At 39.4% G+C, this 23,313-nt stretch overlaps 4 protein-coding genes and 1 non-coding gene across 5 annotated transcripts; 3 read left to right on the top strand and 2 right to left on the bottom strand.

The window, feature by feature from the left end:
* Positions 1-382: 382 nt before the first annotated feature.
* On the top strand, positions 383-5,514 carry LOC137734953 (protein NEDD1). The gene is made up of 10 exons (XM_068474296.2): positions 383-882; positions 1,086-1,198; positions 1,331-1,591; positions 1,696-1,800; positions 2,208-2,273; positions 2,439-2,660; positions 3,031-3,597; positions 4,010-4,570; positions 4,903-5,079; positions 5,151-5,514. The coding sequence occupies exons 1-10, from the start codon at positions 723-725 to the stop codon at positions 5,256-5,258; spliced, it is 2,340 nt and encodes a 779-aa protein (XP_068330397.1). The 5' UTR covers positions 383-722; the 3' UTR covers positions 5,259-5,514.
* A 693-nt stretch (positions 5,515-6,207) lies between these two features.
* LOC137733812 (folylpolyglutamate synthase) lies at positions 6,208-11,183 on the bottom strand. The gene is made up of 16 exons (XM_068473004.2): positions 10,947-11,183; positions 10,716-10,858; positions 10,541-10,606; positions 10,125-10,234; positions 9,956-10,016; positions 9,682-9,765; positions 9,511-9,567; positions 9,366-9,426; positions 9,025-9,071; positions 8,838-8,915; positions 8,023-8,181; positions 7,677-7,940; positions 7,516-7,594; positions 7,015-7,167; positions 6,737-6,897; positions 6,208-6,660 (listed from the first exon to the last, which is right to left on the bottom strand). The coding sequence occupies exons 1-16, from the start codon at positions 10,957-10,959 to the stop codon at positions 6,601-6,603; spliced, it is 1,596 nt and encodes a 531-aa protein (XP_068329105.1). The 5' UTR covers positions 10,960-11,183; the 3' UTR covers positions 6,208-6,600.
* A 1,138-nt stretch (positions 11,184-12,321) lies between these two features.
* LOC137734442 (putative glycosyltransferase At5g03795) lies at positions 12,322-13,948 on the bottom strand. Its single transcript, XM_068473707.2, has one exon. It carries the CDS (start codon positions 13,743-13,745, stop codon positions 12,684-12,686), a length of 1,062 nt encoding a protein of 353 aa, XP_068329808.1. The 5' UTR covers positions 13,746-13,948; the 3' UTR covers positions 12,322-12,683.
* Positions 13,949-14,866: 918 nt separating this feature from the next.
* Positions 14,867-14,940, top strand: TRNAV-CAC (transfer RNA valine (anticodon CAC)). Its single transcript has one exon. It is a non-coding gene; the product is annotated as a tRNA-Val (tRNA).
* Positions 14,941-15,054: 114 nt separating this feature from the next.
* LOC137734780 (uncharacterized) lies at positions 15,055-18,849 on the top strand. The gene is made up of 6 exons (XM_068474066.2): positions 15,055-15,292; positions 16,030-16,072; positions 16,200-16,286; positions 17,019-17,184; positions 17,632-17,908; positions 18,356-18,849. Exons 1-6 carry the CDS (start codon positions 15,239-15,241, stop codon positions 18,545-18,547), a joined length of 819 nt encoding a protein of 272 aa, XP_068330167.1. The 5' UTR covers positions 15,055-15,238; the 3' UTR covers positions 18,548-18,849.
* The last annotated feature ends 4,464 nt before the right edge of the window (positions 18,850-23,313 follow it).

The raw sequence follows: 23,313 nt of genomic DNA, 5'->3' as shown, positions 1-23,313 counted from the left end.
ATGTTATTTTTAGTTTGTATTTTTATTTTACCGCATCGATATTATGTATAAGTATTCACAAAAAAAAAAAAAAGTGAATCAGAAAATTTCCAATACTCATTTAAGTAACAAATAGTGGGGGGATGTGCAAAAACTACTTTCATTTTGGTTTTGATATCAGAAAATTTGAGATGTAAAAAAAAAAGCGAAAAGCTTCCATGCACCCAAAAATGGAGAAATGTAAAATTAATATTGATCAAAAAAGAGAGAAATTGTAAAATAAAATGGAATACGCGCTAAAGTTGTGGATCTATGGGCCGTGGGACGTACAGATTTAAAATCTTCACCCTCTTTTTTTCAATTTCTCAGTAGGGTTATTTTTCCCTTCGACAAAACAAAACCCAATTTTAAAGGATTTTTAACGAAAACTGTCGGTATTATTTAGTTTAACAAAGTTTTATATTTTTATATTAAAAAATCAATAATACTACTATTTACTATATCATTTATTTTGTTCTTTTGATTAAAGTTCAAAATTTTCAAATCCCCCTATTAGTTTTTCTATTTTTAAATTCAAACGAACAAATAAAAATTCAAAAAACCACCTCTTCCTTTTCGTAATTTCATTACACAATTTCAAAGGCAATCCCAGAAATACTCATTACTGAATTTTCCGGGAATTGGTTTGGTAGATTCGAAAAAAGAAAAACCAAATCAGGGAAGTTGGGAAGAAAGAGGGAGAAATGAATACTGGGTTGGATCCGTCGATGACGTTGCTGGCAGCAAGCGGCGGCGACACCGTGAAGCTCTTCGATGTGTCGGACAAGTCCGCCGATCCCTTGGTTTTAAGCTACACTCCTTCTCCTGGTTCCCATGTCAATTCCCTCAAGTGGAATCACACCAGTCAGTCACCACTCTCTCTCTCTCCCCCTCTCTTTCTCTCCCTCCTCTCAATTGGTGATGGGTTTTGCTTTCTGCTGTCTGTGTTTATAGGCATTGAAACAAAATTTGATCTTTGTAGATGAGAAAATTTTGGGTCTTTTTTCCTGCATTTTCTTGGCTGCCAAATAGTGGGTTTAGTTTATTCAATGTGGGGTGTTTTGCAGATATGGTGGTGGCTAGTGCTGGAGATGATAAGAAGATATCATTGTGGAATAAGAATGGGAAGAGCATGGGCACCATTCCGGTGGCCGGGACCGACAGCGGAGACGGCATTGAGGTAATTCAGTTACAATTATATCGTTGAAGTGTATTTGTATATTTGGTGTGACAGTAATGTGAAATGAATGAATGCTTGAGAGAAGGTGTTGGGTTAGTAGTTGATATTCTGCTGGTGGAACTATTTATGCAGGAGTCTATATTGGCTCTCAGCTTCGGTAACAAGGTTTCTAGATACATTTGTTCCGGTGGAACCGGTCAAGTTGTAAGAATTTGGGATTTGCAGAGAAAGCGGTGTATCAAATGGTTGAGGGGTCACTCTAGTACAATTACGGGTGCAATGTACAATTGCAAAGATGAGCACTTGGCTTCCATCAGTCTTAATGGGAACCTCATACTTCACAACCTTGCATCTGGTACAAGGACTACTGAACTCAAGGACCCCAATCAACAGGTTGTCTTCTCGTTGCATCTTTCTGCTGATTATTACGCTGGTCTTTGTGGCTTTGAGTTCTAAGTTTCCAAACTAATTGGTTGTTTGCTGGTTTTTAAGACCAGGTACTAAGAGTGCTTGATTATTCCCGGATTAGTCGACACCTTCTTGTGACAGCAGGTGATGATGGGTCTGTACATTTGTGGGACACAACCGCTCGTAGCCCAAAGGTTTGCAGTATGTTTAATCGAATATTGATGCTGTGCTGCGTTTTCTTGGGCTATTGTGTTTGCATTCCCATTGGGCAATGTTAAATTTTATTCCCAGTTCATATATGGAAAACAGGCATATCTGAAAGAGATTAATTGCATTTCCTTATTTTTTACAACTTTCAACCTCCCCAAACCCAAAGCGAGCATTGATCTTGTCCTCTGATGGCAGTAGTGGTCAAATATTATCCCTTTGCTAACTTCCTTGTTTATCACTTGCCTTGTTAATCTAGGCAGAGTTGTTAAGTTGAAAAATACTCTAACACTTACCCATTTAGTCTTGTTTCTCTTAGTTTGTGTTTTACTTGTAATTGAATTGGTTTGTTTGTTTCTTCTTCTTTTTCCCTTTTTCGTACTCTTTTACGCAGGTTTCTTGGCTGAAGCAGCATTCTGCACCAGCTGCTGGTATCAGTTTCTCTCCATCTAATGACAAGGTCTCATAGTACATGTAACTTTACATTTTATAGTTGATTATGTTTATAAGACAAGAAGGCTATTTGACCATGTGCTACTAAATTGTGCAGATTTTTTTAGGGTCAGAATATGTAGAGAGATATTAATTAAGCCTTCTGATTTTCAATATATTTTCCTCTTGATAGATGATAGCTACCGTTGGGCTTGATAAGAAGTTGTATACTTACGACTCAGGGTCGAGACAACCTTCACATTGTATTTCCTATAAAGCACCTTTCTCTTCATTGGCATTTAGAGATGATGGTTGGGTATTGGCAGCTGGAACAAGCAGTGGTGATGTGGTGTTCTACGATGTCCGTGGTAAACCAGAGCCTTTCACTGGTATTCGTGCTTATAGTAGTTCAGAGGTAGCTCTCTCTCTCTCTCTCTCTCTGCACTGTTCCTTGAAACTTTGAATTTTGGAAAAACTTGTGTTGTCTCTAATATTTTTGAATTTCCTATCCTTTGTAAATTCCAAATTATGTAACACTATAGGTGTCGTTTCCATCACTAAGTATCAAGATACCTTGTCATGAGGATTAGGGGTATACATGGTCAGACATATCCTCCTTATGGTCTGGCTCAAACTTTCGATCATCCCTGGTTAGGTAGATTTATCACGAGGATGTTCTCATGGGGACACACAATAGGGTGTTTAGCTTTTAACAAGCAGTCTACATGAATGATACAGTTGGGTGTTTAACTTTGGTTGTACTAATCGTTTACAGTATTCATCAGGCTGTTACAAGTCTATGCTGGCAAAGGTCAAAACCTGTCGTTGTAAACGAAAACAATTGTACAGTTGAGACTGCTCTTTTAGGAGATGCTGTTGAAGATTCAATCCTTATGCCTGACCAACTTCCTTCTGTGACTTCATCAAGTCTTCCTCCATCTATGGCGGTATCTAGTTCTCGAAATCCAGGCCGCTCAAGTTCATCTACCGAGACATCAGCAGCTGGCAATGGATTAACATCAAGCACACTTTGTGTATCTATGACAGAGGATACACCACAACGAGACCATTTGTGGCCTGGTAGAACATTGCGTAGGTTGCATCCTCCTCGATCTACTTATAACTTCAAGGATGATATGGAGGTGTTCTCCCCTCTTGTCGATGTTCATCCAATCACACCTACACTTGACAAGCTGTGGGATGATGACAAATCAAAGAAGGATAATTTGTTTCCAGATAAGAAACCTTCGTCACTTTTATTTCCTTCGTCCGGTGGGAGATTCTCTTTTGCAGAAGATGGGGCCACTGATCATCCAATTTTTGACTGGAAACCCAGTTCAACATCTAAACAGGTCTCACTTATCCATATCTTTATTTTTTTTTGGATGAATGCTTAATGTGAAATGTTCCATCTTTTGAATTATAAAGAGCAACCTTGTATGCAAACCTGGAATTTCTCATCCTTTATGCTGTTTTTGTAAGTATAACTATTTTAATCTTTTTCACATTTTCTTTTTCGACCAACAAATTTTCTGACCATTATGATTTCTGGACTACCTTAGTCTTTATTGTTCTGTAAATGGTAAACCAAATGAAAGGTTAGATCAATACGGAACCATGTATGCTAGATTGTAGTTCCTCCTCTGTAAGTTGTAAGCTATGTAAAGTGATTTTGCTATTTGTTGGGGTGGGCGTGTTAAATTTCTCATTATCTTTATTGCGTATTCAATTGTTCTGAATGATCATGTTTGTTCCTTGGTGCAGGATGACATAAAATCGTCGTTTGCACTATTAGAATCAACCCCAGCTCCATCTTCCAAGAGTGAAGACTCATCCATCACCCCTCCAGAAGCTTGGGGTGGTGAGAGATTTTCTGATAAGTTTCGCCAGCCAACCTCTTTTCTATCTCGCGTTGGGACGTCAGCTCAGACATCAGGATCAACTTTATCTGGACTGCCCGATATGTCTTTAACAGAAAACTTGCAAAGTTTGCGCACCAAAGGTTTGTCTTCCATTCAGGAGACTTCGTTTGGATTTCCGGAACACATTTCCTCGAGTGCAATGCCTATGTCCCCTGGTAACAAAGGCCTCTTGGGACAGCCTAACCTTGATGCACCAACGTCTTTGACCTTTTCTCGGAGATTCTCTACTTATGCAGAGAGGATAAGCACTACATCTAACTTCAATGATCGAACATCCCTAGCAGTGAGTTCACCAAAAACAAAGAAAACAGGAGCCGAAGGAAGAGAAGAATTGTTGAATAGCTTCTTGTCAAAGTCAGATGCATCAACTGCCGCAGAATTAGGGGCTCTTCCAGCAATTAATGTATGGGTGGCAGATTTGTTGGATAAGTTGTCTTCTTTGGTTTGGTCTGACTTTCCATTTAAATATGCTCCTTCTGAAGAAAAAAAAGGAAATTAAAACATTAGAGCATGAATTGTTATTTTAATGATTTTGCTCATATACATGCTTTCACCTTTTGAATTATATAACAAGTGGGTCCGACTTGAAGCGGTTGCTCTTGATTTTACGCTATTATTCGAATGGGAAACCAGTGATGAAATTTGTTAGGAGAAGCCTCCACAGATGTTTATCATGTTTCCCTTTTCTGTCATACTAGATTATTATAGTTAACTCGACGATGATGATTGTGACAGGGAGGAAGCTTGCATCTCCAAAATGCGCCCCAACAAGATGCACAGCAGGGAAGCTCCTTTACATTTCAGATTTTTCAACGGACTCTAGAAGAAACTCTGGATTCTTTTCAGAAATCCATACACGAAGATATGAGGAACCTTCATATAGAAATTTTAAGGCAATTTCATATGCAAGAGGTATGAATCTTCTCTCTTGTTGTTTTCATTTTCGTTTAGTTCCTCATGCATTTTCTGGAATCATTACACAGATGGAAATGTCAAATGTGATGAGGGCAATGCTGGAAAACCAAGCTGAGCTGATGAAGGAAGTTAAGTCTCTCCGGAAAGAAAACCAGCAGCTCCGGCAATTGCTTTGAGCATTGGTGACGATTGTTATTGTTTTGATTTTTTTTTTTTGTTGTGGATTTGGAATATGCATGTTGTTTCAGTGTCATGATTTGCTCTCCATCAGTCGGTGTTCGTTCTATAGGTAGACTAGAATTGCTTCTCTTGGCCGGGGGCGGGGACTAAAGAAAAGGTAGAAATGCAAGTGCAATAGGAAGTAGAGTTTGTGAGCATATGTACAGAATGATCATTTCCAGCTAATGAACGAAGGCTTTGATTCGGGTGAAATTTACAAGCATTACGATGTTTCAGCTTTTACCTGGTTTTATTTGTTCATTTTTCCTTTTACCTGTTCCCATCTTGGACTGTCTTTTCTCCTCCACTCCTACTGTTATACGACCGTGCTCTTGCTCGCCCACAATATCCGTTGGACGTGCTTTCGGGGTAGAAGATCCTTCCTTGCATCGAGTATCGAAGAAGGTATAGCATCGTAGTCCCGAGTGTGTTAATGTTGGAAGTCTATAGCACTCGGGAGGAACAGATGATAAAGATCGCTTCTTGTTGAGAGCTTGGCCTCGGAAGCTGGGAACTTGCTTTCATGCTTTGAAGCGTTAAGGGTCCGTTTGGAAGTGAATAATCAAGGGGCCATAATCGCTTCCCGAGAGAAGCACATTCGCGGAAGTGGTTATGGCCACTTCCACAATTACTTCTAAACGAGCCCTAAGTCGGTTAGGTTATGAGGAAACTTCAAGGGATAATTTACCGAATTGCTTTTCTAATTTTTTTCCTTTTTTTGTTGTTCTTCTAACTTTTAAACAAAATATTAAATAAATTGAGATAATCGTCTAATTTTTACATTATTAATAATTAAATGTAGGCTCCGCGCTTACCGCATCACATTAACGGCCAATTTGACGGACTAATAACGGTTGTATGACATTGATATGAAATCGTGAACCGCTGTATGAAACTGCAAAAAAATTGAAAGGCGTACGAATTTGAAATTGAACGAAAAGTGAGGGGGTAATTTTGCCCTATTGTCTTTCATACGAAAATCTGTAGACAGAGAATTGAGAAGTGTGCTTATAATACGGGCGGTGGAAATATCCCCACCCCAAACAAAATGCTGGCAAAAGTTCTTGTGTCATTGTCTTGATTGAACTGTAGTCACTAAGAAATGCCGACCCGAAATCTGTGGCAGTTGAGAACATACAACATGTAGCAGAAGCACGTCGGGGCAGTCGGCACTGAACCATCTCGGAGTTGTTGGAAATTACAACGGTTTCACGGCTCTTCCCATGACTCCATGAATACAGAACATCTTGCAGTTCGAAGGACTTTGCAAATTTAGGGTTTCAGCTTTCGTACTACGCCTCACTTCTTAATTAATCTCAACACGTCGCCAACAAGATGTAACGAACCAGTTACAAGGACCTGGTATATAAACCTTGGTTCCATGAAAATGAAAGATAATAAATTAAATCTCCCAAAAATTAAAAAACAAGATTACCTGAAAACGAACAGATTTACTTTGTCGGACAGTGTCCCTGAGCCATTGTATAGCTGATGGGAGAGAGGGAAAAACTGCACTATTTTCGCAACTTTTGACAGCGATCTCCTTATCATCTGTCAGTTCTTCACAAACTGTGGCTGCGCTATTGTCAGCGCCTCCTATTAAAGTAAAAAAATAGAAACACTTCCAACTGAGAAATACAGTGCACCCCTGAATTATATGTTGTCTGAAGAACAAGTTAACTTAATTGGAATTTTATGTTACAAGTCACATACCTTTGTTACCCTGCATTAGATTTTCCCATACTTTTTGAAGAGCAAACTGCCACGACAAATCCACTTGAGAATCAGTCGGAGGTAAGGAATGCGAACCGACCTTGTAATACACTGATGTGTTTGGTACAAACAGAGCCTTCTTGAAGTAGACACCTAAAATATCAACCAAAATCTCATAAGTTTCTTTGAAACATACTTCGAGAAAGTTTCTGACACCATTCAAGAGTGAAATTATCAATACTCTAGGATCACCACCATGAAACTTGAAGGAAGTTGAGGCACCACCCTAAAACCCTTTGGTAATAGGGGAGTGGCCTAATTGCTTATAAGTCCGTCTTAACTTTCCAATGTCGGATCCTCACAAAATTCATTGCAGATCTAAATTCCATGCGTTTCCATTTTTCAATCAACAATGATTTTTAACCTATAAATTCCTTTTAGATCTTTAAAACTTACTGGATGTAAATTCAGAAGATTACATCAAATAATGCTTATGCTCACCATGACTAGCACATGTTTTCATCAGATTCGGAAGCAGCAACTGAGGATCCCTCACTGACATACAATTAAACAGCAGTATCTGCAAGTATTTATCAACAAATTTTTCTCAGTAACAGCCAGGGAAATGAAGATCTCCAAGGTTTGTAAAATAAAGCATCTACCTGTTCTGAATTCTTCCCGACTTTTTCAATAGGGTGCCTCTGTACCGGATCATGTGATGGTCCAGAAGTACTGGGTGGCTGAACAGAAAGAGAAAACCATCTTGCGCATATTTCCATGCTTTCTGGGCTATGTGCACCGTCCAAATAAAACAAAAGATCTTCAGGGCTTTCACTGTTAATAAAGCGATCAGGGACTATTTGAGCCCGTCCTTGTAAACTGACTGTAGCAGTTAGTCCTTTTATGAACTGCTCCGGCAGAGAGGTCTATTCCATTTGGATATGTATATAAATCAATCAACATAGAAATCAAGAATAAAACGGAGAATTGATTGTTCATAGAACTTACAGTATGTTCTGGGTATTCAAGGTGACCAGTCCTCTGGAGCCATGTAGAGGACAGTGCAATAGCAAGACCAGCATTAACATATTGGTGCTCGCCTGCAAGCCCAAGTTTTGAGCCATTCAGCATATTGGGATCCAACGGTTGTACCAGTTGAAGGGGTACCTGGAACCAGCATAATTTCTCAGTTCATTGAAGACATTCTTTTTGTTTTGTATTTATCTCAAAACAAAGTAACTGCGTCAATAATGATTTATTTATATTTCTTTATAAGAACATCAATACGGAATTCAAAATAGCTAAATTTGGCTTGGCATAGTGTAACTCCTCAAATTGTTGAAATATTATTTGCTTAATAGATGGAAGGTACATCCCTAGAATATAGCCAAACTCCTTATACGTGTAGGTCAAATAGAATGGCATCCCTCAATTACAAAAAGGCCTCAAGTTCCTTCGAACATGGCAGCTATGACTTGGCAACTTTGTAGTCCATAACGAACCGAAATTCAGAATCCCAGGACCTCCGATAATCAAAAGTATCCTAGGATTGCAGAAGAATGGAAGCTGAGGCTTAAGCAGCAAAGGATGCGAGTGAAGATTTAAGAGCATGTCAGTACTTAAAGGGGTTCTTAAAACAAATATGCGCATGGAACCTGTCTCAAAACTTTGATTTAATTATCTGTTTGTTAGGAATTCATCTACTTATTAGATGACCGCTTGTAGATTACAGTTTCTAGAGAGACGTCAAATTTCTTTCATTCTGTATCATGCATTTTCAACTTCTGAGAAAAAATCAATGAAGGGAACATCTTGCAACTTACATCCAACTGAGAAGCCTTCTCTTCCAGTACACGCATTGCTTCATCAGGTTGAGGCACAGTCAAGGCAGGAACCCTAGACTGAATTGAAAGAAAAAAAAAAATGGGCAGTAACGGAAGTGAGTGTAAATTCTGTTAGACATATGGCCAATCATCATATGCATTTAGAAAATGTAATTTTAAGGAAAACCTTGAAGATTCCAGCCTTCTCCCCAGCAATTGCTCCCAAAGTATTTCCTATTTATAGTATCCAGCAAAGAAAACAAAAGCAATCATGCGTATTAGACACCTGTGGGCATGGGTATCAATGTTCGCATGTTGTGGCGCCAGATTGACAATCTGGACCACACATTCAAACAATTTTCCACTTGATCAATGGCCCAAATTGACAGTTTGACACCATAACAAGCCAAATTGTAATTGTATCACATTGCAAATACAGAACATTTGCATATGTTCTTTATATTTGTATTTTCAATTAAATGCCTCAATTACTCACATGTAATTACATAGGTTTGAGAAAACACTAACCAAGAATCTCCATGTGGTCGTATCCAAGGGAAGATATACCACAGACAACAGGCGCCTGAACCTGAAATGTTAATGCATCTATACTTGGTTATTTCCAAAGCAATCAAAATAATGGATATCGTACTCAAATACCCATTTCACATACCACATTTGTTGCATCAAACCTTCCGCCTAACCCTACCTCCAAGATAGCAACATCTACCTGCATAGTAGATTAAAATAAAAGCAACATTACTGATTCACATCATCGAGATCAATAACATTTCTGGAGAGGAAGGATGTTATATGGAAGCAACTAAGAAGATATGCATCAAACCTGTTCTGCTGCAAATATCTTAAAGGCAAGCAAGGCAAGGAAGCGAAAGTAGGTAGGCATTGGTATATCGTTAGTAGATTTTTCCTGCATTTGAAATACATGCTCATGTTTGACATAACCATCATGATTAAACAAATTAGACAAAAGCATTGAACTAAAAAAGTTCAGGATACAAGAATGGACACTCTTTTGCTGATCAGTATACAGCAGAAGGAAAATGTGCTAATTCAAAAATACGGCAAACAAAAGATTAAAAATATCACACATGGATTACCTTAAGTCTCTCGAAACACCACCAGAAATATGCTAAAAATTTCTCTTCACTGATGTCCAAACTGCATCATTCGACGAAAACAAGAAAAGGTAACATTACATGAAGCTTACTTGTTAACATGGAAGTTAGATATAAAACTACTTAGCCTATACAAAATAGACAAACTCACCCATCCAACCGAAATCTTTCTCGAACATCAATGAGATGAGGAGACGTGAAAAGTCCAGTGCGAAAGCCGCAATGGCGTAATATCGACTCTGTGAAGGTGCAGGTGGATCCCTTTCCAATACCCAAAAACAAGAAAACAGCAATCAGTCCCACATCATACAGAAACAAGCAACCAAAGCCAGTTTATATATACAGAATCACACTGTTAAAAATAAAGTTTGTAACTTCAAATATATTAACAATAAAGGGTAGCGATTTTAATACTTTTCTTTAACCGTCTGCACTCTAAACCGAATATTTTATAATTTTTTAAGCACTCGCAAGCAGTGGCGGGTCCAGAATTTTTTTCATCGGGACATTTCATCTAGCATGTACATGTTGAAGTTCAATTAGTAAAATGTAAAATTGTGTAAATACCTTGCCTTTGGTGCCAGCAACGTGAATAATCTTCATCTTTTCAATAGGATCCTCCAACTCCAGAATCTGCATATTATTACATAAAACACCATTAATCAATAATTACTTGAATTTGCACACATGAGCTCAAATACGACGTCGTTAAGTTAGTGAATAAAGCTCTGTAGTTTTTTACTTTGACGTAGTCGAAGAGGAGGTCGAAGCGGTCGCCCTTGTTGCTCTTATCGGCACGACTGCGTTTTGTGATCAAGGAGGATAGAGCGTCCAGTGCCTTCTCGTACGGAGTCGCCGGAGGCGGTGCCGAGGAGCCATCGCCACCTACAAACAAACCAAAACAATATGAATAGATAGAAGGAGGAGGAGGTGGCGGCGGCGGCGGGGTTGTATCGTAACTTTGTAGTATTACCTGATTCCGCCATGGCGAGTGGAGTTGGTGTTTTAGATCTGAATCGAACGAAAAGTTGGACTGAGATCAAGGAATTGGGGTTGAAACTAGACCACTTCTTCAGTCCACTGCGTCGGATTCTTTAATCTATTTTATTTTGTACGTAGCGGCTGAGGCTGCTAAACACGGATGGGATCATTTTCGGATTTTTTTGTGAGGACATTAAATATGCTCACCTTCATTGTTGGTATAGTCAGTATTTTTCAGATACTATTTGAGTTTAATTTTAAATAAAAATATTTAAATAATTTTTCACTACAATATATGATGAATGACTAAAATATAAAGATTTCTAAAATCCCACCACGTGGATCCGGATGAAATCCAAATCTTTTAAACTCTATATCATTAATATAGTTTAATGGACTCTCTATCGTAATATGCCCAATCTTCATTGAACACTATATCATAATTAGTGATTACTACATTACACTATGGTTTTTTTATTAGCACCCCACATAATGTTGAATGCATCCCACATTAAAATTTAATATTAAGTGACTTATGTAACCTACTATGCAATGACAATTTCGACCTTAGGAGGTTTAAAGAAAATAAGAAATTTCTAAATACACCCCAAATTACTTTTAAAGTATTATTTATCTTTTTCAACTATCAAAACCCCTCTCACCCGCCACTCCATTGTTGAATAAAATTCTAACCATTGAAACCATAAACACGTTGATTGAGAAGAAAAAAAAAATTAACGGATGGAACACGATATCAATATTTTGGAAGCTTCAGATGAGTTAAAATTTCATATCTGTCATTGTTTTAATTATTCAACGACATTGGTAATTATTTAAGCTTGATTTTGCTTTCCATACTACCCAATTTCTTAGGAGGCCAACCCAGCAACGCCTTTTCCGTTCTTATTCATCTTCTGGGGTTTACTTTTGCACTGTTAAATTCCGCACAGTTGCCATTTTTTAGTAGAAATCCTTTTTTGTTAGCAAAGGGCTTAAGAGACAAGGAAAAGGAGATTTGGATGTGATGACCCAATGAAACTCAAGCTCAACAGACCGGATTGTAGACTTCTCTTTTTAGATAATGTTAGGGTTTTAATCCTATTGTAGACTTCTCTTTTTAGATAATGTTAGGGTTTTAATCCTAAGTCAATTTAATTTATAAAATTTGAAAATGAGTATAATAAGATTTAAGGAATGTGGGGTGTATGTGGAAAATATTAGGTGTATGAGAATGCGGAGTGTAAGGGTATTATGAGAAAGTATGCGATATATATTATGATAATTTTTAATTAAAAAAGTAAATGTGGGATGTATTAAGTATGTAAAGTTTAATCAACTATATTGTTTCGTATTAAAAAGATTTGATATGATACTCAACTCCACTCTTACGTTGCAAAGTTTTTACACGATCAAACCCAACTTATTACAAAAAATAGCTTAAATCAGCTTGAGCTCGGTACCAGGCTCGAATTTTTTAAGGTGCGCAAGAACCAAGCAAACCTAGCTTGAGCTCAGAAAAATTAAACAAACCAAACTTCAAGCACAATAATAATCGGTTCTGCTCGGCCCATTTACAGCCATGATTATATTATCTTGATTGGGCCGCCCCCTAATCAAAGCACACATTAATCGACCATCCAAATAAAATATAATTGCATTAGGCCCAAGGTGAGACCGAACAACCATATCAAATGGTATGTTCACAAAAATCCTTCCATCGTACGTAAGCTCATTCTCTCCTGACGTATCTAACGGTGTGCCGTCTCAGCCACAGCTGATACATCAACGTATAAAACGCATCGAACGGCTCCGGTGTCTCATTCCACATAAAGTGCCGACTCGCAGCCACACCCAACTCCCTCATCTTCTCGTGCCGCTCCCAGCACGCGCGCCCCAACACGCGCTTCAGCTCCCTCACTACCCCTCCACTACGTCTCACGAACACCGCGATCTCTTGCCACCTCAGCACGTCCGAGAACGGCAGGTCCGGGATCGGACGGTCCGTGATCACCACCGGCACGCAACCGAAACGCAGCGCCTCCCCGATCCCCGACACTTCGCCTCCTCCGTACTCGAACAAGCAGAACTTACTCCCGCCGAGTCTGTCCGCGAAGGTATTGGGATCGGACGGCTTGGATTCGATCAGAAAATCGGGGTCGCTGCTCAATTGGTTGACTAACGTTGACTCCTTGACCCAATCGAACCTGGCGTACGCCAAGATGCTCGCCGTGTTGTTCGTCGGCGCGGGAGTGCTCGGAACCGGCGGAAGCGAAATGTCCTTGTGGGGAATAAACTTACCGTCCGGCGTCGGGAAGCACGAGATCTGGACCGAGTTTTTCTTGAGCTCGACGAGATTCCGATCCGATTCGTACCCGATGCCGGCGCATGAGAGATAGAAATGGTCGGCGCCGAGGGTACGGTTCCAGTAGGGAAGCTCGGAGCGGAGGGATCTGATGAGGCGCGCGACGGAGCGCGGGGGGAGGTCGGAGGGGAAGGGGACGAAGAAGAGGTGGGCTTTTTCAGGGTTTTCGGTGGGGAAGTGGCTGTCCTGGAGGCGCGTGTAGAAGAGCGATTGGGATGGGGAGGTAAAGGGGAAGGTGCTGTTTGGGTTGTAGATGAAGATCTTGAAGAATTTGAACATGTTTTGGTAATTTGGGTGGATCGTGGCGGGTGAAAGGTAGGGGGAAGTGAGGGGTTTGGGGTGGGCGGCGAGGACGGAGGAAAAAGAGAATTGGAGGAGGAGGAGGAGGAGGAGGAGGTGGAGGAGGCGGAATATGGAGGTGGTGGACATTTTGGAACAGCCACACAAGGCCTTAGACTGTGAAACCGCACTCTTTCTCACTGGTAAAGCGGGAGGTTGAAGACGAAGAGGAGATGTCAATTGTGAAATGGCGACGAAACGGGGGTAAGGTGTTGGTAAGGTTGCATCCCGCCAGGCGGCAACGCGTGGTCTATTTGTTTATGATTTCGGACAATGACCGGATGATTAATACAATGCTGAGATAATCAATGTGTCAATATAATAAAACTAGATTAAGAATGTAGTTGTTAGTGTTAATTGAGAGATTTATAAAGTAATATTCTTATAATTTGGGAATTGTTATTAATACTCCAAAAATCTCATTTGGCACTTCAAACTTTCTATAATTAGAAAGAAAATTACACTTGTGATGAGTGCAGAATGAGATTTTTAGAGTGCTAATAACAATTCCCTATAATTTCTAACAAAGTGATATTTTACATAAAACGGGATTTGTAATGAGATCAATACTGCATAGATAAAGATATTTTAAACATCTTAATTTAGATTTTTATCTCTAATGTGAAACACTCATAATACGCATCTCAGCGTGGCGTGTTTTGCACATAAATGATTCTCCTTCCGTGGTGTTGTAGTTGGTGAAATCATTAGATCTATTAATGAACAAAATCACTAGCATCATATAAGAACATAAGTATCTAACAATCTTCTCCATAAATTGATAGGGGTTTTTTTTTGTCTACGAGGTGCAATGGCTTACATATTAACTCATATAAGGATCTCAAGCTCATTATGTTATTAACTTAATGGTGGATCAAACAATCAATCTGAATTAAATGCATTTGAATTATGCATAAAGAGAAAAGTAAAACTTTCATCTATTTTAAAAATCATCTCAAATATGAACAACATGAATTATACTTAAATCAAAAATTAATTAACTTGTTTGGAAGTGTTATTAAAGAAACAGTGAAAATATTTTTGGAATCAATTTTTAGTGAAAATGTAAGTGAATCTAGAAAAAACTCTTGAAGTGCATTAGAAACCTAATAACATTTTCTCTAAAAAAACTTTTAATCATATTAAAATGCTTGAACCCAAAGATCTTACAATTTGTCCATATAACTTGTTTGGAATGTCAATGGACATCTGTCTGGGTGGTGTAGTCGGTTATCACGCTAGTCTCACACACTAGAGGTCCCCGGTTCGAACCCGGGCTCAGACACTTTTTAATTTTACCATATATTTTTAGCTCACGTGATATCCATGATCCAGTCACGTGCAACAGTTGGAAAGCAAAGCAAAGCAAAGTAAACGCGCGCACGGAAGAAGCGCGTGCAGGGAAATTAAAACCGTTCGGTCGTCTTTTCGCTGTCTTCCTTCCAAATTACGAAAAGCAACGTCTTTCCTGGGGCTGGTCTCTCTGACTCAGTTCCAGCTCCCGACTCGGATCCCTCGAACTCGGAATCTCAACCCATTGACTCTCTGAGCTTCGAAACGCAGCGTTTTGGTTTCCGTCTCAAATGGATGAGTCCTACGCTGGCCTCGCCACCAGCCATTTGCTCGGCTCAGTCCCTGTAAGTTCTCTGATCGATTTTGAGTTTGATTTTTTTATGTAATCCTTTCCACCAATTCGCGAATCGTTGAATCGAACTTGTAGAGTTGTACATGATTGGTTGGGTGCGTCTAGATTCTCTTTACATGAATGTAATTTGTGAGCTAAGTGATCTTAGAGCTTGTTTGTTTCCCGGGAAAATGAGGGAAAGTGAAGGAAAAGAAAATTTTGGAGTTCTGGATAATCAGTGGTTCCGACATTTTTTTTATTATCTTTTGCCCCTTTTCTGAGCTGCCAATGTGAAGCTTAGAGTTTGATATAATTGAGATTTTGTGGATTTTCTTAATAATTTCTTACAATTAGGTTTAATTTCGTTGCATGAATGTAATTTGTGAGCTGACTGATCTTAGAGTTTGTTTGTTTTCCGAGAAAATGAGGGAAAGTCAATGACAGTGTTTGATTAAATTTTTGCCCCTTTTCGGAGCAGCCAAAGTGTTACTTACAGTTAGTTATAATTGAGATTTTGAGGAATTTCTTAGTAATTTTTACAATTATTTATATTTCTTGATGCATTTCCATTTAAATATAACTACTTTCCAATTTAAACAACCATTCTCTAAGTAATAGTTGCAATTTTAAATTATATTACTAAGAATTATTAACGATATGAACCCAAGCTATGAAAGTTGTTTTCCCTTTGAAATGTCAAATAAATCACTTATCTTTGCTCTACCTTTTTTCCCCTTTTGGGCTTGATAGGCTGTTACTGAAAATAAAGAAAAGAATACCACAAGTTATGAAGGTATTATACTTGCTCACTGTGTTTTAAATTATTTTTTATTTTCTTTTTCAAAGTAAAAGTCCGGTGAAGGTTCACCGGAATCATTGTTTGTTTCCTGCTTTGAAGAATTTTCTTTGAACTCATGCAGCACCTAAAGCGAATTTGCAAATCTTCCCGCCAAATAGTAATGGAGGAGGGAAAGGGGGCGGTTATCAAACTGTTGGAAGTACAAGTGGTATGGCATTCAAACGGATAATTTACATTCATGTGCTTTATATGTAGATTTACTTTTTACGAAAACAGCAGAACTTAGTCAACCAATCATCCTCATTTATTTTCTGGTGAATTTAGTATTTTGGTTGTTTTTTAGGGACACTATAATAAATGTGTAATAGACTAGATTAGAGTTAGACTGTTAAAGTTGAGTGCTGTAAAAGCATGAAACCTAATTAATCAGCAGTGGAACAAATCCTGGAGTTATTTTCTATTTCCTGAACTGTACCTCGTTTTTGGGGAGTGCGGAAGGATTTGAACCTCCTTCAACCCCGGGTTGAGTTTTTCATTGCAGAATAATGCAGATTAATGGTAATATTAGTGTCTTTGCAACATTGCACATGAGTTTTTATGTACATTATCAAAGTTCTTATGCTTTCTTACCCCAAATAAAGTAGCTGGCATATTATCTTCCCCCATGAAATGATTTTCATGAGTGTCATACTTTTTCACTTTTCTTTTGGATTGAGCGGTAGTAGGAGCCCGGTATAGTAATGTATTAGGAATTTAGGATCAAGAAATGTCTTTGACCTTATCTGCTTGCTAAATGCGTTGTTAACCTATTGCTTTTTTGGGACATCAAATCAAATTTCGAAAGGATTATTGGTGGATTTTCTTCTCTTTCTATGTTTATTTAATCTGCTACTTTATTTGCTTTGTATCTCATGATCTCTCGTTCTGTCTATCCATGCAGAAACATTTGAGCAACAACCAGCAAACAACTGGAGGGGAGTATTTAATATCGCATCATACACACAATACTTCAATGTGGATACAGACGTTATCTTAACCAGATTGCTTAGTTCTTTATATCCCCATACTGGAGATTTTTTCAGCAAAATTGATGCCAACCCTGATCTGTGAGTTTCTGGTCTTTATTTCCCTTTTTTCCTTTTGTTTCTTTTATGTACATGTTATTTCATTACTAAAAAAAGAAAAGAAAGAATCATGATCCTCAGTTTCAGTTGAAGAGTTTGATATTCTCATGTGGACTTTTGACTAGAGTTCGCTCTCACCTTTATGCTTTATTCAGATTAAATAGCTGGTAAGATTATGTCATATTGTGCATAAAAAATATTGAGAAATACATACACAATGTCCTCTTCTGTAACATCGTAAGGTTGGATTTTGATTTTTAGGTTTGCATCGTCTCATCTGCAAAATTTATGTTAATCACAAGAAGGAAATCTAGCTACTTGTGAAAAAGGCTAATACTAAGGCAGTATGTTCTTTATCTGTGCACAGCAATATGTAAACGTGAGCATCTAACATTTGGCTTTCTTTGCATGAGTTTCTGTAATGTGTAGATATGGGCTAATCTGGATTTCCACTACGTTGGTGTTTGTGCTTGCTGCACTTGGTAACTGTGCCACCTACCTCATGGACAAGCGCACAGATAGCAGTACCTCTTGGGTGTTTAATGTCAGTTATATGAGTTTGGCAGCCTATTCAGTCTACGGTTATGCAATTTTGGTGCCATTGGCATTCTATTTCTTGATACAGTATCTGGGCACCACAAATGCCAGCCTAGTTCGGTATTGGTGTATGTGGGGATACTCTCTCTTCATTTTCGTTGCCGCCTCTGTAAGTACTTGCCTCCTCTGCCTTTATGTCAGTTTTTGTGTTTTGCCATTTCCCCCTTTCTTGACTCTCCATTTGAATATTGATAATCATTGAAAGGCCAAAAGCAGAAATAAGTAATCTTCTTTTGGATGAGTTGCTCTCAATACATTCAAATATTTATGTGCTGAACTGGACTCATCCAAGTACTATCTTTTAAGCTCAAATTGAGGGGAAATAAATATCTGTTTAGGGTAAAATGTTTCATGTTCCCGGTTCTTGGGGATTATTGAATGCTAGTTAATTGACACTCAGGGAAATGATGTTCGGCAGGGACTTTTCTTTCCTGCCAGGCCACATGTTTGTATTCATTTTCAGGCAGAACGTTGTGTTTTAGCCGGAACATTATTAATATTATCATTCATTCTATTATTCCATCATCTGATACTTATTTTCCGGGAACATTTTCAGTTTCTGCTGCTTATCCCAGTTGAGGCTCTTCGGTGGATCATTATAGTTCTCGTTGGTGGGTATTCTGCTTGCTTTGTTGCCTTCAATCTCAGGTCCAATATGGAGGGGAGTGATTTTTCACTTGTGGTGGTTGCTGCATTTCTCTTGCAACTGGCCCTGGCAATCTTCTTTAAGGTCTACTTCTTTCCATAAGCGTTACCAAGTGCGCTCGGTCTCTGAATTACGAACCTCAACCAACTGCGTTTACTTGATTTCGGGTATTTATATTTTATGTTGGCCAGAGTGGTACTTCTCTAGAGTAGAGGTTTTCGTGTGTGTTCAAATTCCGCAATTATTCACTCGGTTGTATTGTAGTCCAAGGAAGAGAGAACTTTGGCCCTGACGAGTAGGACCAAGCTTGTATTTGTATATCACGCTTTTTCTTACTTAATATTCCAACTTTCCCCTTCAAACCTGAGTTTGTAAATAAATATTGAAAAATGCCTTTTGCTTTAGAGAGGTTATTTAGTATCTTTTGCATCAGGTAGAGTTCTTATCCATTGATGGATTGCGGAAATCATTTCCTCAAGTATTTATTATTTTTTTTATTGAGAAAGCCGAACGAAATCAGGAAGTACCTAATAGGGAATGCTTTCGTTATTCTGGATCTATCTTGCAAAAGAATGGAAAATTGGATAAGATCTCAACTATAGAATATAAGTTGGACGGATGAAGTGGAAGAGTGTATTGGGTGTTTGCACGACTGTCGTATGCCTCTAAAGTTCAAGGGAAAATTTTGTAGGATGACAATAAAGCCGGCATGCTTTGCGACATGGAATGTCGGGCGGTCAAGCATCAACACGTGCAAAAAGGATGAGTGTAGCGAAGATGAGAATGCTTCGTTGGATGTGTGGGTACACAAGAAAGAACATGATTAAAAACGAGGATATCCAAGGTAAAGCACGAGTGGTCGCAATTGAAGATAAGATGAGAGAAAACCGGTTAAGGTGATTTGAATATGTGAAACGAAGACCAAGAGATGTTTCGGGTAGAAAATGTGAATATAAGACAGAGACTCAGGGCAAAAGCTATAAAGGAAGACCCATGAAGATTTGAAAAGAGAGTTTAGGAAAAGACATGAAGTACTTAAAGCTAACAGAAAACTTAACGCAAACTTAAACACAGTGGCGTTCAAGAATTCATACAACTAATTCCACTTAATTAAATAAGATTTTGCCATTATTGTCGCTGTCCATAAAAAAAAAAAAAAAATTTTAACGAAAAGCTTCCGATACTGTTTACTTTAACGAAAAACCATATTGTTATCCTAAAAAATCAATTCTGATACTATTCATTTTACCATTTATTTTGTCCTTATCGTTAAAACTCAAAGTTTTTCAATTATTGTCATTAGTTTTTCTTAAAAAAAAAAAAACCAAACGGATATCCGTCACTGACACACCCCGACCGAGATCAGGGCGTGCTGGCCGTCACACGAAGGTGACGTAACCATGTGCGCGTGCGGAAGCTAATTAAGAAGGTAATATAAAGTACGAATAGTTAAAAACCTAATAACATACAAAGTACTAGTGTATGTGAGACACAATTCAGAGCAAGTCTACAACAGTCCAAAAGGAAAAGATACGACATATGTACACCCGAAGGTGACCCTACAATGGTGAGTGTCTGTCAGAAATTGCCGGGACGCCCTCTGGGGAAAACCACCGAACCTTCTAGACCACTAGAACCTGGAGGGGCGCAAAAACAAAAGCGTGAGTGGGCAAAAACAAAGTTCTTTGAAAACTCTTTAGCAAAACACAATCTAACCCCTCGCCGTAAAACCTGTATACTTCCCAGAAAATGAACATATATACGTATGTATAGATATGTCAATCATGCTCCATGATATGCCATTCATGCTCCATAATATGCCATTCATGCTTGAGAATATGCCACAACAAAATCTCATAATCAAATATAAATGCTCAAGCGTAATTCACATCAATAACATAATCTGGCAGCCGGGAGTCACCTAACGTGACATGTACCGCTGCATATAGAGCTCCAATCTCAACTCAATATCTGAATCTGCACACAAGTCGGAGCCACCTAACGTGGTCTGTACGACAAGACTGGGTGTAATATATACGCTCTAGTGCTACGATCACGTGAAGACTGTGCGAATAATCGCGGGTCACCTACGAGTCGGAGCCACCTAATGTGGTCTGTACGACAAGGCTTGCACCTAACTTGGATCCAAGGCGAGCGTGTGGTGCTGGTGAACATACACGTGAAGGACTCTGCCCCTCTCTGGGCGGGAGCACTAACACCGGGGGTGCAGATTATGAGCTCTCTAAGCATTTCAGACTACTATTGCATAATAAACAGGAATGCATAACCACATGAATACCGCTTACCTGGCACTTACCTGTGCGTCCACAGCACCAAATACACATTTATAAATGTATGCCAATTACCAATGCACGTGATAATGCGTAAACGTCATTCATATGATGCATGGCATAAAACAAATAACCTTTTCTATTCTATTTCTGGGAATTTAGAGGTATATAGGTATATACGGAAAACAAAAGCCCACTCACTGATAATTAGAAGGGTCGTAGCCCCCCTGCCTCGAGTGCGTACGCTCGTCTTCGGAAAACGAATCACCTATACGCGACAAAGTTACGAAAACATTAATTTAAAAGCACCTAAGCAACTTCTCGTAATAACTTCTCATACATTGCTCAATTTGGACAATTGAATATACCAATGTGATCTACACAACCTCAGGATCACACACATATTTTTAGAAAAATTTTTGGACCACGCACGCGCCCCCACGCGCCTGACCCCGCACGGACCTACGCGCCCCCACGCGCGGCCCACGTGCACTGCACACTGACGGCGTCAGTTGACGCCGTCAGGAATATTCCGTCAACTAACGGAATATTCCGTCAAATCTAACCAGATTCCGTCCACTGCCGTTAGGAATATTCCGTTAGACTTAACGGAATATTCCTCTTTCTTCTCCGGCGAACCTCCGGCGCCGGCGACGGCGCCGGAAAACTGGGTAATTTTCAAACCTTGTTTTCTCCTTCGTTTTTCAACCATTTTTCACGATCTTTATACCAAAATGAAGCTTAGAACTAGTAGAACAACGTTAGACTAGTTTTAAGGCCTAAAAATCAAAGAATCTCACCTGCAACAACGATCCAAGTTCGGCCAACTTCGAACCTAGCCTTCCCAACGTCCAAATTCACCCAACGAACCACTCCGAGGCTCCTTGGGACCTCACAAACACATCTACAAGCTTAGAATCTCCTAAAACAAGCTAGATTAGGTTTGCATGAACAGTGCAATAATTCGGCCATTGTGATATCGACGTGAAAACATCTATATTCTTACCTGAAAATGGCACCTTTGAACTCCTCTCAGCTCCACGAACACGATGGTGGTCTTGGTTTCTTGTTTGGTGAAGATTTGAGTAGGTTTGTATGTGTGTCCGTGTGTAGAGGAAGAAGAAGAACTCGGGGAGAGTGAGAGAGAGAGAGAAAGAAAGAAAGGAGAGACAGAGAAGAGACAGGAATGAGGGAAAAGAGGGAGGGAATCCCGGGAGAGTGAAACGAGGTGTATGAGTGTGTGTGTGGTCCTACTACACCACACAACACAAAACTACACGTAGAAACAACTAGGGGGATAAAATTGTAAATTCACGCGTAAGTTTTAAAAATCCCGGAACGGGATGTTACAACCTACCCACCTTAATAGAATTTCGTCCCGAAATTCAAAACAACCACATATAACCCCTAGTGATCGAAAAACAATCTAGGATACAAATCCCTCATCCTATTTTCTGTCTCCCATGTCGCTTCTTCAACCGAATGATTCCTCCACAAAACTTTCACCAAATTCACCGTTTTGTTCCTCAGAACCTTCTCTTTCCAATCTAAGATCGTTAACGGTTCCTCGTCGTACGTCAAATCTGGATTTATCTCTAACGGTTGAGGAGGTATCACATGCAATGGATCAGCAACGTAATGTCGGAGCATAGACACGTGAAAAACGTTATGCACTTTAGCCAACTCCGGAGGCAACTCCAACCTGTAAGCTACCTCACCAACTCTTTCTGTGACTATGTACGGTCCGATGTATCTGGGACTCAACTTCCCCTTCTTTCCAAACCGCACCACACCTCTCCACGGTGAAAGCTTTAGAAATACCCAATCTCCGACCTCATACGTTCTGTCCGTAGCATGTCGATCTGCTAAACTTTTCTGCCTGTCCTGAGCTGCTTTCAGGTTAGACCTAATTACCTGAACATTTTGAGTAGTCTCCTCGACAATCTCCGGACCTACCAAAACTCTTTCGCCAACCTCTGACCAACATAACGGAGTGCGACAAGATCTACCATACAAAGCCTCAAATGGCGCCATGCTAATGCTCGAATGGAAACTGTTGTTGTAAGCAAATTCCATCAAATCTAATCGCTGGTGCCAAGCATCACTGAACTGTAACACCGAAGCTCGCAGCATATCTTCCAAAGTCTGAATAGTTCTCTCAGACTGTCCGTCCGTCTGTGGATGATATGCCGTACTGTAAAGTAGTCTCGTACCCAAAGCTTCTTGAAAAGCTACCCAAAACTTCGATGTGAATCGTGGATCACGATCCGAGACAATACTTACAGGGACACCATGGTACTTCACAACCTTTGAGATAAACAACTCTGCTAACCGGCTCAAAGAGTACTTCTCTCTTACTGGAATAAAATGTGCTGACTTAGTGAGTCGATCAACGATCACCCAAATGCCATCAAAACCATTATGTGTACGCGGCAACTTGTACACAAAATCCATAGTGATATTTTCCCACTTCCACTCTGGAACGGGAAGCGGCTGTAACAATCCAAACGGCTTCTTTCTTTCTGCTTTAACCTGTTGACAAACAGCGCAACTACTCACATACTCAGCTATCTCCCT

The sequence above is a fragment of the Pyrus communis genome, chromosome 7 (assembly GCF_041283825.1).
Source record: "Pyrus communis isolate YQ-2024b chromosome 7, ASM4128382v1, whole genome shotgun sequence".
Lineage (NCBI taxonomy): Eukaryota > Viridiplantae > Streptophyta > Magnoliopsida > Rosales > Rosaceae > Pyrus > Pyrus communis.
Note: the sequence above shows the minus strand (reverse complement) of the source record. Positions and strands in the feature narration are given on the sequence as shown.

Excerpts from the sequence above, each read along its gene's own strand:
- LOC137733812 (XM_068473004.2), bottom strand. Across the intron at positions 9,427-9,510 it reads GGTTTGATGCAACAAATGTG|GTTCAGGCGCCTGTTGTCTG; the intron begins GTATGTGAAATG and ends TTAACATTTCAG. Across the intron at positions 8,916-9,024 it reads AGAAGGCTGGAATCTTCAAG|TCTAGGGTTCCTGCCTTGAC; the intron begins GTTTTCCTTAAA and ends CTTTCAATTCAG.
- LOC137734953 (XM_068474296.2), top strand. The coding sequence starts at position 723 with ATGAATACTGGGTTGGATCCGTCGATGACGTTGCTGGCAGCAAGCGGC. Across the intron at positions 2,274-2,438 it reads TCTCTCCATCTAATGACAAG|ATGATAGCTACCGTTGGGCT; the intron begins GTCTCATAGTAC and ends TCCTCTTGATAG. Across the intron at positions 3,598-4,009 it reads CCAGTTCAACATCTAAACAG|GATGACATAAAATCGTCGTT; the intron begins GTCTCACTTATC and ends TCCTTGGTGCAG.
- LOC137734780 (XM_068474066.2), top strand. The coding sequence starts at position 15,239 with ATGGATGAGTCCTACGCTGGCCTCGCCACCAGCCATTTGCTCGGCTCA. Across the intron at positions 15,293-16,029 it reads ATTTGCTCGGCTCAGTCCCT|GCTGTTACTGAAAATAAAGA; the intron begins GTAAGTTCTCTG and ends TGGGCTTGATAG. Across the intron at positions 17,909-18,355 it reads TCATTTTCGTTGCCGCCTCT|TTTCTGCTGCTTATCCCAGT; the intron begins GTAAGTACTTGC and ends GAACATTTTCAG.
- LOC137734442 (XM_068473707.2), bottom strand. The coding sequence starts at position 13,745 with ATGTCCACCACCTCCATATTCCGCCTCCTCCACCTCCTCCTCCTCCTC.